The 12,982-nt window shown below is 34.8% G+C and overlaps 3 protein-coding genes across 3 annotated transcripts; 1 reads left to right on the top strand and 2 right to left on the bottom strand.

The window, feature by feature from the left end:
* Positions 1-1,764: 1,764 nt before the first annotated feature.
* PHYBLDRAFT_140927 (hypothetical protein) lies at positions 1,765-4,348 on the top strand (the record flags this gene model as incomplete). The annotated part of the gene is made up of 6 exons (XM_018430484.1): positions 1,765-1,842; positions 2,312-2,467; positions 2,575-2,974; positions 3,091-3,331; positions 4,071-4,160; positions 4,255-4,348. The coding sequence occupies 6 exons, from the start codon at positions 1,765-1,767 to the stop codon at positions 4,346-4,348; spliced, it is 1,059 nt and encodes a 352-aa protein (XP_018296913.1).
* Positions 4,349-5,646: 1,298 nt separating this feature from the next.
* Positions 5,647-8,064, bottom strand: PHYBLDRAFT_62366 (hypothetical protein; the record flags this gene model as incomplete). Its single annotated transcript, XM_018440960.1, has 7 exons — positions 5,647-5,838; positions 6,151-6,263; positions 6,440-6,503; positions 6,696-7,061; positions 7,158-7,264; positions 7,383-7,517; positions 7,587-8,064. The coding sequence occupies 7 exons, from the start codon at positions 8,062-8,064 to the stop codon at positions 5,647-5,649; spliced, it is 1,455 nt and encodes a 484-aa protein (XP_018296912.1).
* A 2,729-nt stretch (positions 8,065-10,793) lies between these two features.
* Positions 10,794-11,193, bottom strand: PHYBLDRAFT_107716 (C2H2-type zinc finger transcription factor; the record flags this gene model as incomplete). The annotated part of the gene is made up of 3 exons (XM_018428012.1): positions 10,794-10,910; positions 11,022-11,067; positions 11,147-11,193. Coding segments are annotated over 3 exons (210 nt in total), but the record flags the coding sequence as incomplete, so codon positions are not given.
* Between the last annotated feature and the right edge of the window lie 1,789 nt (positions 11,194-12,982).

Raw genomic sequence — 12,982 nt, 5'->3', positions numbered from 1 at the left:
CTACATTGCTAATGAATCTGGCAGGGTCACATCTCAGGAATGTAACACGCACCAGGCACTCGTACACTTCACACTGCTTCAGTGATAATCAACCATTAACCTACGGAGATCTTAAATTAGGGAACCAGATGTCTGTATAAACAGCTATGATCTTCTTTCTTAAATAAACAACACTCTCACAGTATCTATTGTTCCCTTTTAAAATCTTATTCGTATACCTCAGTAACCACAAATAGAAATATAGTCACCCCATATATGCCAACAGCATCTCCAGCTAGCTGTCCCAACTCCTCTATCTGTTCACTTCAAAACGACCCACACCAACACTTTATTTAATTAGCTCTGGGTTGAACTTTCGTTGCTGTGCCTAATTGGAAAATATGGGAAAAATAAGAAACTGGCCCTACTTGGGCACATTTAAAAAACAATAATCACGGATAAGAACTACACTGGCCAATGCATCTTTCTTTGTGCTCCCAAATCAAGTCGATACTTTGTGGTAGTTATATTTTTCTTTCTCTCTTATTATTTACTCTTTATTGTATAATTTTTGTACTAGAATTCCCAGGTATCTGCACGCGTGAGATCCAAGAGACTAATACTCATCGTCACAATGTTTTTACTCGAGTAAAATACAGCTAGTAATATTTATGAGCTAATATTGTTAGCAGAAAACTATGAAGTGTTGTCGCAAAAGCATTGTTCAATTTTATAACCAACCTCTTTTATTTAAGGAAGAATAAATAAAAGATGACCACTTGCCTTTTATACATGCACAAAATAAAAATTACTTTCGTGTCTGCTTAAAATTACATTTGCAAAAGGCATAATATATTAAAGCAGTAGCCTTTAGACTTTATTTTGTAAGTTATAAGAGGCTTGAGGATTTCAGATAATATTGTCATACTATATGTATGATATATATTGTTATTAAAAGTGCATATTTATCTCTTTATTTTTATTACAAAAATAAATTGCATTATTCAATACACAATCTATAGTGCTGCCTATTGCTTAGAGTACATTAATCTAATACATATAGGGTAAATAAAAGAAGCCTAGTAAGAGATATAAAGAGACTTTATATACTGAATATGTAAAAGAGTCGATTCGAGAGTAGCAGTATAAAGCACTCTTTAACTTAAGAAAAATATATTTTTTATAAAGGGATTTATCAATTCACGTGAAAGTGCTACGATTAGGCGTACTCTTAGACTTGTTTGATTAACAGAAGCACACTATTAAAATTATTCAATTTTTTTTATAAATAATAAGCCAAATAACTATAGCCATTTTTTATGTCTTGTATGTTTTGTATTCTTTACCAAACACCTCTTGTCTTGGTGTGCTTGCTTTATTAACTTCATAAGTAACTTGGTAACCTTTGAAAGGAAGCAAATAGGGTGAGAGAAAATATGAAACGTGTGATACATACCTGTATAAATGTATATATATTTGGTTTCCTTGTTTGTACTTAGCCTGTATATTTGCATGACTCCCCCCCTTATCTTTTATATCAGGACGGTCTTAATTTTTCCGAAAACGCCTTTCAAGGCCTGGCCTTTATGAAACAGTAGATACATTTAAAGGATACTACAACATAGCACTGCAAAAAGTAAGCATATAGGTACTGAGTGTAAGAGTTGGAAAGCAAGACCAGTGCTATATTTTAAAAAGGCTTTCTGTTTTCATTTTTTAGCTTGTGTATATACAATATTATAATCAGGTACTTTCTCTGAAAAGTATTTGTAGTGACAAAAACAAATGATCAACGTGACCAACACCACACAGGATGCATCCATCCATCCTCCTCCCCCTATCTCCCCCAATCTTTTGATTGATGTATACTTTCAATGAATTTTATTGGACTAAAGTGAGGGAGGCGTCATCATCTCCCCATTTTTGTTTTTATAACTAGAGAAAAATTTTCGCGTCTTTTGGGTTTCCTTTTTTCCCTTTTTCTTTGTACTGGCCGTGTCTACTGGTGGAGACGATGGAGAGCTTCTGGTAATATATGGGTTTATGTCCGGCCGGTCATCGTTTATACACAGAAGCCAAGAGGGTCTTCCGATAGCCATGATTCTTTTCTTATGAACGGCTAGCCAGATCACTTTAAGATAAGTATATGATTTTTTTACGTTATGTGCTATGCAACTTTGAATACTAATTAATCAAAGCCTATGGAGTAGGCGACTGTAAGAGTTCAAAAGACGTTCATAAAGCCTTGGCAATATTATTTTGTTAAGCTTGTTGAGCCGATTTTGGACTCTTACGACCGACCGCTCTCTCTTTTTCTTTCTTTCTTTTAAAGGGGCCCGATGGAGTAGATCCACGGGTCAAACATGGTCTATCGAGCAAGTCCACAAGCGCGCGTGTAGCGTGTGAGCCCGTTGTCCGTATTCCTGTGTATTACTGGTTGCTTTCTGTCGTCTCTTCTGGTGGGCGCGGCTGGTACCATCTTTTTTGGGTTAGTTCCCGTTGCTTGTTCCCTCCCGTTGCTTGTTCCTTCCCGATGCCTTCCACGGCGGTCCATGTTATATGAAAGGTACTGTTGCTTGTTGCTTTTTTTGTTAGTCTGTTGCTTCCGCCAGTGGGACTTTTCTGCCAGTGGGTTTGTTGCTTCCCACTGGTAGGCCCTTTCCTCCTACCAGTGGACCTGTTATCTCTCGCCAGTGGACCTTTTCATATAGCCGTCGGTTGCCGGTTGCCGGTTGCCAGTTGCCAGCCGCCTGTTTTACTTCCACTGGCGGGTCCATTTATCTCACTGGTAGGAGACATTTATCCCACTGGTCGGACATTTGCTTCCTGTTGCTTCCTGTTGCTTCTGCCGGGGAACCCGATGGTTCCATTTCTGCCGCAAAATTGTCGGCTATGTTGTGTCCTCAAGACACCTCGTCGAAAGCCGATAAGGCTCACCAGAAGCCCAACATGGGCGCCTGCAAAAAGGCCACATCAGCCCATAAGAGAGGCCAAAGTATGCGCCAGAGCAAAGACCAATCCGGCCCACAAGACAGGCCAGTGTAAGTGTCGGGAAAAGGACCAAACTATCTCAAGACATAATCTAATTGTTTTTGTATTGTTACAATGCAGGCTCCAAGTGCGCACCAGAGAAAGGGCAAACCAGCCCACAAGAAAGGCCAAAGTATGTGCCAGAAGAAAAGGGCAAACCAGCCCCACAAGAAAGGCCAAAGTATGTGCCAGAAGAAAAGGGCAAACCAGCCCCACAAGAAAGGCCAAAGTATGTGCCAGAAGAAAAGGGCAAACCAGCCCACAAGAAAGGCCAAAGTAGGCGCCAGAGCAAACATCAATCCGGCCTACAAGAAAGGCTAATGTAAGTGTCGGGGAAAAGGGTGAAATATATCAAGACATAGACTAATTGTTCTTTGTATTGCTACAATACAGGCTCCAAATGCGCGCAAGAGAAAAAAAGGCTTTTCAGAGACCCTCAAGGTCACTGTCAAGATCCAAAGCCAAATCAAGATAGATAGTCAAAAAAGAAAAGAAGTACAAAGAAAAAAAATATAAAAAGAAAATGAAAAGAAAAAAAAAAAGATACAAAAAAAAGAAAAAGCAGAAAAAAAACAACCAGAACAATATTTACCAGAGAAAAAATATGCTTACAATTATCTCTCTATCTCAGATCAAGCCCCATAGTCACTAGTACAATCTCCAAAATAGTCAAGCCAAGGTACATTGCTATGTCCAAGTCCAAGTCCAAGTCCAATTCCAAGTCTTTTCCAAGTCCAAATGTCCAAATGTCCAAACACTGTCCAAGTACTGTTCTAGTACTAGTCCTAGCACACAAACATATACAAACAAATAGAGAAGTACACAATTAGAGAAGTAGACAAATACACACACACACACACAAACACACACAATTTCTATTTTTCTATTTATTTCTTACACACACACACACACACACACACACACACACACACATACACACACACACATACACATACACACATACACATACACACATACACATACACATAGTCATAGTCATAGTCATAGACATACAAACATACATATACACACTTATATACATACATATATACATACAAAAGTAGAGGCGCATTTCTATCAAAGTCCAAAATCTGGGTTGTACCTCCAAGTCTCAAGGCCAAGTCGATTTCCAAGAAGGGGTCCAATGCAAAGTTCCAAAAGCAAGTTCCAAAAGAAAAACCAAAAACCAAAAACCAAATCCGAGGCCTATACTAAGTCCTGTAAAAAAAACGGGCATATACTAAGTCCTCCTCTCCAAAAGGATCAAAAGAAATCCGAACTCGAGGCATATACTAAGTCCTCCACTCCTAAAGGATCAAATCCAAAAACCGAGGCGTAGACCAAAACCTATCAGAAATGATCAGGCACATTAAGTCCTCCACTCCAAAAGGATCAAAAGAAATCCGACCCTGAGGCCTATACTAAGTCCTGTCCAAAAATTACACAGGCATATACTAAGCCCTCCTCTCTCTCAAAAAAAAAAAAAAAAAAAAAAAAGCAAAAAAAAAAACAAAACAAAAAAAGCAAAAAAAAAGCAAAAAAAAAAAACAAAAAAAGCAAACAAAAAAAGCAAAAAAAAAAAGCAAAAAAAAAAAAAAAGATGAACAAACCGGAAGAACACTGCATTGGAACCTGGACCTGGATTGAAGCAAAGCTGCGAACTGGAACAAGACTCTGGATCAGGACAAGGTATGAAATCCCTTTTTACATATATACATACAAAGCAAATGAAGTCTTTGATCAAAAACAAAAAACAAAAAAAAAATGCTCAAAAAAAAACAGAAAGAGCAAAAAGAGCAATACCAAAACCCCCTTCTCTTATTACTATTATGTGAAATTGACTGGACAAAAAAAAAGAAGTAAAAAAAAATCAAAAAAAAAATCAAAATCAAAAATCAAAATCAAAAAGTCCAAATTATCCCCTTTACTATGTGTGCTGTGTTCGGACAAAAAAAAATCAAAAAGTCCAAATTATTCCCTTTATTATGTGTGCTGTGTTTGGACAAAAAAAAAGCAAAAAAAAAAAAAACAAAAGTCCAAATTATCTTTTTTATTCTTTTCAATATCAAAATCATCCTCTTATTACTATTCCGTGAAATTGACTGGACAAAAAAAAAGAATCAAAAAAAGAATCAAAAAAACAAGAAAAAAAACAAAAAGTCCAAATTATCCCCTTTATTATTTTTCAACACCAAAATCCTCCTCCTCCTATCACTCTTTGCTTATATTGACTGGACAAAAAAAAAAGAAAAAAAAAACGGACAAAAAAAAAGATCAAAAGAAAAATCAAATGGACCAAAAAAAAACCGACTGGACTTGACTGGAACCGACTGGACTCGACTGGACTAGCATGGCCTGGAATATCTTAGTACACTTAATTTAATTTAACTTAACTTATATTCCCCTTTTAAAAATCTTTGAACAATAAATTTTGATCTCATTTGACTTTGATACTATCTTTATGTTTTTGTCTCTTTTTGATTTTGATCTTACATTTGTCTTTAAAAAATATTATTAATAATGTTTTTGGTACTACTATATTACACTTGAGAGCTGTCTTATTATACTTGTGTTCCTTGGTAAGGTAGACAAGGTGTATTTTCTAATGAGGCATTCATTCAAAAATATAATCCTGAATCACGATAGCCCGATATCCCGATAACATAGTAAATTGGTCAAAAGTGTACACTTAATTTGATGGGCAAATTCACACTTTGTCCCAAATTTCTGCTCTCGGGATTTGTCAAGTGGTTCATTCAGTTCACTATGGCATGGCGGGGTTTGGTTTTGGTATCGCTCACTGAAATCAGCTTTGAAGTGGTGGTGTGTCTGTAAAAATGACCCAAAGTAGTTTACTAGCTCTCTTTAATTTGTTCTTTCTTAAGACTGTTCTTCTACCGATATTCATTTTCTTGTCGCTGAACTTATAACTTCACTATATAGCCAGCTCACAGTGTGGCATTAAGTTTGTCTACAATAATAATAAGAATAATCGTATATTTGTAAAAGGGTTAAATAAAAGAGTCACTAGATGCAAAATGAGGCTTTTGATAGTCATTTATTTTGTTAATGGGAAAATGAAATGGGCTGTATCAATCAAGTTGCTCTAATAAATAACTATAGTGATTCCATCCCTTTTACAGTATCTCTTCCAAGATAATATAAGATCCACAGCTCGTTGTTGCTATACATTGGTTTCTTGAAGTTATTGCTGTTTTGTGCTCTACCAAATAATTGCCTCGTTCCAGCCTTATCTATTATGATACGAATTTTTTTTTTAAAAAAAAAAAAAAAAAGAAGAAGAAAAAGAAGGAAAAATCTATATGCTCTTTGACATATACTTTTGTTAAAGATTTGAAAATATAGTATTCTCAACATTTGAGATGGGCAATAAAAAAATGCGATATTATTTAGTGTTGAAACAAGTTACGGTCATAGACAACATAGATCTTTAATTTGGATCGAAAGAGATCACTAGCAGATTTGAGAGGTGGCTGTTGTTTATATTGGTGTAGTGTAGTGTAGCGTAGCGTAGTGTATTTTGGATTTTATATATTGTGTTGTTTTTTAATATTTATATATATATATATAAAAGTGTATATAAAAACACATTTGTTTTGCGGTTAGTTTTTTCTTTTGTTTTACCATTATTTTCGTTTATATATATATAAAAAAGAAAAACTTACCAAAATTGCTTGTTCATCCACCCATTTGATCAATTGGGATCTTACTAATGAATCTGATAAATTTGATAGTTTTGTGTCTGCCGATGGCTTTTTTAATACAGAAGGATAAGAAGAATACGAAGAAGAACCAGAAGACGATGAAAATGACGACGACAAATAGTAAGGGGTTTTGTTGGACCAGTGAAATGTAAAATCAGACTGTGGTGGGCAATTGAACGTGGTCAAGGTTAGTTTCAAGACTGCCTTCTTTTGAGTTCCAAGAATATCAGTGGCCTCACAAAGCCCAGGAGGCACCAAGGTGCTTGAGATAATAATATGGCTGAGTTGGTGCGTGCGGTTAAAAAGGCCTATGAACCCATTGATTTTCTATACATGTATTTATTTATTTTAGAAAATATAATAATAACAAAAGAATAACTATGGCAACAGTACAAATATTCGGTAACTAGGCAATGAATTTACCTTTTTTACGTGGGTTATCTGAACACAGTGTGATTGATTTGTTGATGATTTGGGTGGAGTCAAGCTACAGCTGGTTGAAAAAGATGTACTAGATTCTAGAACTATTTCTATTAGTAAACGTATTATTTATTTATAACAGTAATAGTAATGATAAGACTATAAAGATATAAATATATATATATATATATATATATATATATATAGTACTATTTGTGGTGTCCTTACCTAGGGGTTTCTTTACTTGAGGATATGTACAGGATTGGTAGGTTGGATTATATGGGGGTACGGGGGTAGGTTGGATAGACTGGACAGGTGTGTTTTCTAGGATTTTCAATATCCCAAAGCATGGCAGAGATGAGGCTGTTTATAATACAAATAAAAAAATATATTATAAATTAAAACGCATAAACACATGTTTGTATATCTTACACAAAAGTGGTTTTATTTCAAGTGCGTTGTCAGATTGATCTTTAAGCTTTGGTGAGGATAGACTCGAGGATTCATAAAGGGTCGCACCCGAAAGCCGATCGGTGTCGCTATGTGTGTCGATGTGTGTTTGATTGAGAGAGTTAAAATACTCGGATGTATCTGCATCTAGATCTGTATTTATATCTATATCTGTGTGAGACTGTGTGCAAGTGTTGGTACTGGTACTGGTACTGGTGCGGATGCGGGTTCGGGTTCGGGTGCGGGTGCGTGTGCGGGTGCGTGCGTGTGTTCTTGTTCTTGATTGCTGTTTACTTTTTAGATCATCGATTCTAGCCTGGATAGTCGAGGAAAGAGCAATGACATGAGTGTAGAGCTGGCGATCATTTCCTGAGGACAGATTGGCGGCTACACAGGCCAGAGGAAGAGGAAGAGGGGTTTGACGATTGACAGCAAGAGGTTTATAAATCAAGTCTGGCATTGAGAAGAGATGTGACACAGATTGGACATGATCTATATATTATTATCCTTTATATGTTTATTTTATTTTCTTTAATAGCTGAAGGTTGTGATGTACTAAGAGCTATTATCAGAAGGAATAAGAAGATGAAAAAGAAGAAGAAGAAGATAAATAATGGCCCTATAATAAGTATCAGTATTATTGTTGGTGTAATTAAAGAGAAAGAGAGAAAAGGAAAAGATAGAGGTATTACTGGGCTTATTATTACTACCAGGAGTTCACTTTTAATTCATTTGTTTATTTCCTTATTTGCTTTTACATTATATATGAAGAATTCAAGAAAGCATATAGCCAATATGTAAATGTAAATGTGTGAATTTGTAATTTGGGTGTGTAATTTTTTTTATGTGCCTATCCCACTCATTAATTAATTTAGCTATTGCCAAAATAGCCCACGCGATTCTTTATATATCCTATGTCTTGATACAGCTCGATTTACTGAAGAGATTCCTATTCTTTAAATAAATAAATAAAAGGGGGGTGAGACATGGATAGGTTAACAAAGTGAAAATATAATATAATAGAAGCAAAGAAGCAAAGAAGGGAAAAGGGAGAAAGAAAGAAAAAAGAAAGGGGAGGGGATTAAAAGGGGGTATTCAAATCTATAAAAATTGAAAATTGAAAAATGAAGTACCAAAGAACAAAAAATTAAAATAAAATGATGGTCATTAAATATTACTCTTTCTTTACAAAAAGTATAAAATCAAATATGAAAATAAATACATAGTTAAATAAAGGGAGGACTATGATACTGAGGACTGTGGTAGAGAAAAAAATATATAAATATATAAAATCAAGATTTATAGTTTTGTACCTTGTTTTATGACTAGTTGGAAATCGATTAAAATAATACTAATATTTTAACTGTGATGATAATCTAGGCAAATCTTGGTTTATATTTTAGTTACACATTCAATATAAGCTTTTTGATTGATTTTATTTATTTATATACACAAATTTGAATGTATAGGTTAATTAGTGATAGATAATATTAATAATATTAATAGTATTATGGCTGAATATTGGTATTGTCATTGTTACTGTTACTGTTATTGTTATGGTTACGGTTACGGTTACGGTTATCGAAAGTAAAATAAATAAATAAATAAATAAATAAATAAATAAAGTGGCATATAAAGTATATAGATAACTATCTCTTGAACATCATAAAGTTTAAAAAGAAAGAAAAAAACACATAGAAAATAAACAAACTGGATATGAATGGCATGAAAATATATAGATAGAAAGAGAGAGAGAGAGAGATAAAGACAACGTTTAGGGGCTTGAAAGAGAGAGAGAGAAAAAAAAGATATGAAGATGAAGATGAAGATGAAGATGTTGGGTATAAAAGAAAATAAGAAATAAAGGGTTGTGTACAGAGCATAAATATCTCAAAATTGTGCGTACAAATCGAGTAAATGCCACAAAAGTGAAAAATAAGCTTTGAAGGGTAGTCAGGGTGAGGATAGAACATGATAGGTTAAGGGAATTTAGGTTAGATTTTCTTCTTTTTTTTTCTTTTTTTGGTTATTTGAACTATTGAAATATTGAACCATTAGTACTGATACACATATATAAATGTATATATGTATATATCTTTTGGTTTTTTGGTTTTTGGGGATCATTTCTTTCAATATTATAATTATCATTTTTTACTTTTTTTTTTTTTTTGCTCTTTTGGATTTTTTAAGTTATTTCATTTTTTTGGGGGTAGTCAGAAAGAAAGGAGGGAGGGGAAAGGTCTTTTTTTTTTTTCTGGTTAGGAGAAAGAGTGGTGATGGGTTTGGTGACGGTGAGAATGAGGGTGTTGAGGAGATATTGGTAAATAAGAATTGGGATATTGAGGGAAATAGCTCTGCATTTCTTGGAGTCTTGGGAGTGTAAACACAGACTCTTTGGTAATCAATGGTCGTCTGTAGCAATTACCGAGAAATGAATCTGGTGCTGAAAAGGATCCTTGTCTGGGCGTCGTGATTTCAGGGATCAGTTCCCTTCTTCCATCTACTCCTCCTTCGTCTCCTCTGGCTCCACTGATTGAAAAACGATCTTCGATTGGAGAGTACTGGGTTCCGAAATAAGGCGAAGTCACAGGAGACGGAAGGCTAGACAGAGCTGGGGTGTGAATCATTGGTCGGAAGAAATGGTCTCTGCAGGATACATTTTTTGGATGATAATCTTTGGTGAAGTAATAAGATGATGACGATGACTGCGGTGATAATGATGATAATGAGGACGTATCCAAGGGATAGGAAGGAGATGTTGGGGATGTGATGGAAGGAACTGGAGAGGGTGGCATCGAACCAGATTCCATTGGACTTGGGCAATGGTGCTGATTAAAGGCCGATGATACCTGACAGCTGTTTGGGAATCCTAGCCGGCTGTCTGAATAATAGGTTGGACAACGGCCATAGCTGCCGATGTCCAGTCGAGGCTGTCGTTTCATTATTGGCTCCGAGACTTCATTGAAGGGGCGCCACTGCAGATGAGTGCGTTTGGTGACAGATCCGTGGGCAGCCTTCTGGTGAGTGGTCAAGACGGTCTTGCGGGCAAAACTCTTGTTGCAACCATCGTATCGACATTTGTAAGGTCTTTTTCCAGCATGAATGCGTCTAATGAAGATAGACTGTTAAGTAACCATGGTGATTCTCTATGATGGCAATAAAGGCACATCGATTTCTGTGGAGTGTAACTCACCTGTGGCGTGCCAATGAACTACTGTCACCAAAGCTTTTTTTACAATTCTCGTCTTCGCATATGTGAGGTCTTTCCCCTGAATGAGTTCTGGAGTGAACCTTTAATGCCGAGCGCTAATCAATTTTTTTTTATTTATTTATTTATCTATTTAATACATCAAATCTTTTTTATATAAACTTTGCTTGTTTCCTTTTCTTCTTGTATATTATTATAATAATTATTACCTGAATAAAGCTTTTTCCACATCCATCCTCGTGGCACACATATGGTCTAGAAAAGGCAATTTGTATATATAAAATATAAAATATATTTATATTTATATTTATACATAAATTTTAGCTTGTCTTACCTTTCATTGCTATGAATTCGAAGATGTCTTGCAAGGTCAGATCGACGACCTGTTTATATGTAGTTGTTAAATAAATATTAATATCTTTCATCCAATAATTCAATTTTAAATGCTTACCAAATGATTTTGGGCAATCACTTTTGGTACATTTATGAGGCTTGTTTTGACTTTGTTGGCCTTCAATATGAATCAATTCAAGAACGTCCATAATAGTATTATTTTTTTCTGTGGTTGTTGTATATTTGAATGTGTAGGTATATGTATAAAGCTGTCCAAAGTCTGAAGTAAGGTGACAGGTTGTGTACAAGTTTTTATTTTTGTTGTTGTTGTTGTTGTTGTTGGTGGTGGTGACAGGACAGTTTCTTTAAAAAGAGATCTTGTACTTCTTTTTGGATGTGTCAAATTACAAATTAAATAAAAATATTTGTAACGCTTATTCAAGTCCGTAATATATAAATATATTAAACCCTTTGCCAAGTCGATTGTCGATGTTGATTTTGATGTTAATTATCGAACAGGATGCCTTTGTTTCTTTTATATATATATATATATATAAATAAATACAAAGAAGAGAAGAGAATAAGGGAAAAAGGAGAAGAAGTAGAAGAAGAAGAGGTTGGATTCTTGCTTATGTATGTTATTTATTTCATGTTTAAATCCACAAGTGTATTTATACCACTTGCAAATAAATAAATAAATAAATAAATAAATAAATAAATAGAGATGGCTGAAGTGGATCATGTTCAAAAGGAGCGTTAACAAGGGGGTGAAGGGGAGGGATATTCCTTTCTATAATTTATGATTATGATTATGATTATTGAAGATTATTGAAGATTATGATGATTATTGAAGATTATTGAAGATTTCCAAGAGACACATTTTATTCTTTTTCTCTCTCTCTTTTGTACGTGTATATGTAACAATTTAAGGAGAAACACAAGGCGCCAAAGAAAGAAGAAAAGGTAAATTCTGCTGTAATGTGCTATTTTGTGCTATATTATATATCGCTGCACCGAACTGTAATGTAATGTAATGTAATGTAATGTAATGCACTATATTATAGTTTACTGTATCGTGGTGTGCTGTGTAGTGTAATGACAAAACATCAATAGCAGTACAGAAATAAATTACTTTAAAAAGATATGGCAGCGAATACAAAATAGAAACAAAGCAAAAAAGGGGGAAGAATTGGTCGGTTGGTCGGTTGGTTGGTTGGTTGCTCGGTTTGTCGGTTGCTTTGGCTTGCTTGCTTGCCTGTGGGTAGGTGTATGGGGTTAAGATTTCTACTATATTAATATAATAGTCGTAATTATAATTATAATAATCTTTTTTTTTGTCTAGCCGACCTTCCTCTCTCTGTGTAAGTGTGTCTTGGGGGGGGACGGACGTACAAAGACAACGTGGAGAAAAAGACAGGACGATCATCAGCTAAAGACACTTTTTATTCTTTCAAATTTCGCAAAGTTCTTACACTCACTTTGCTTGCTGACTCAACCATAGCATAATTCATAAACATTTTTTTTGAAATCTACAATTCATAGCTCATATTTCACAGTATATAGTATATAGTATATGGTATATAGTACAATACACAAGAACAATAACCAAAAGAAAGAAGGTTAGATCCATCGGTGTCCTAGTGTTTTCTCTGTAGCGTTGACAGATCTACACAGTGGCTGACAGACATTTTTCCTCAATTAATAACAATAATAATAATAAAAGATCTGAATTGTGCGAATTGTTGGTGTGCGCATGTGTGTGCGTGTACGTGTGTTTGTACAAAGGGGTTAAGGTTTGTGATTGAAAAATCCTTTGAATGATTATATATATATATGG

Source organism: Phycomyces blakesleeanus, assembly GCF_001638985.1.
Source record: "Phycomyces blakesleeanus NRRL 1555(-) unplaced genomic scaffold PHYBLscaffold_3, whole genome shotgun sequence".
NCBI lineage: Eukaryota > Fungi > Mucoromycota > Mucoromycetes > Mucorales > Phycomycetaceae > Phycomyces > Phycomyces blakesleeanus.
This window is presented reverse-complemented; position numbering and strand designations above follow the sequence as displayed.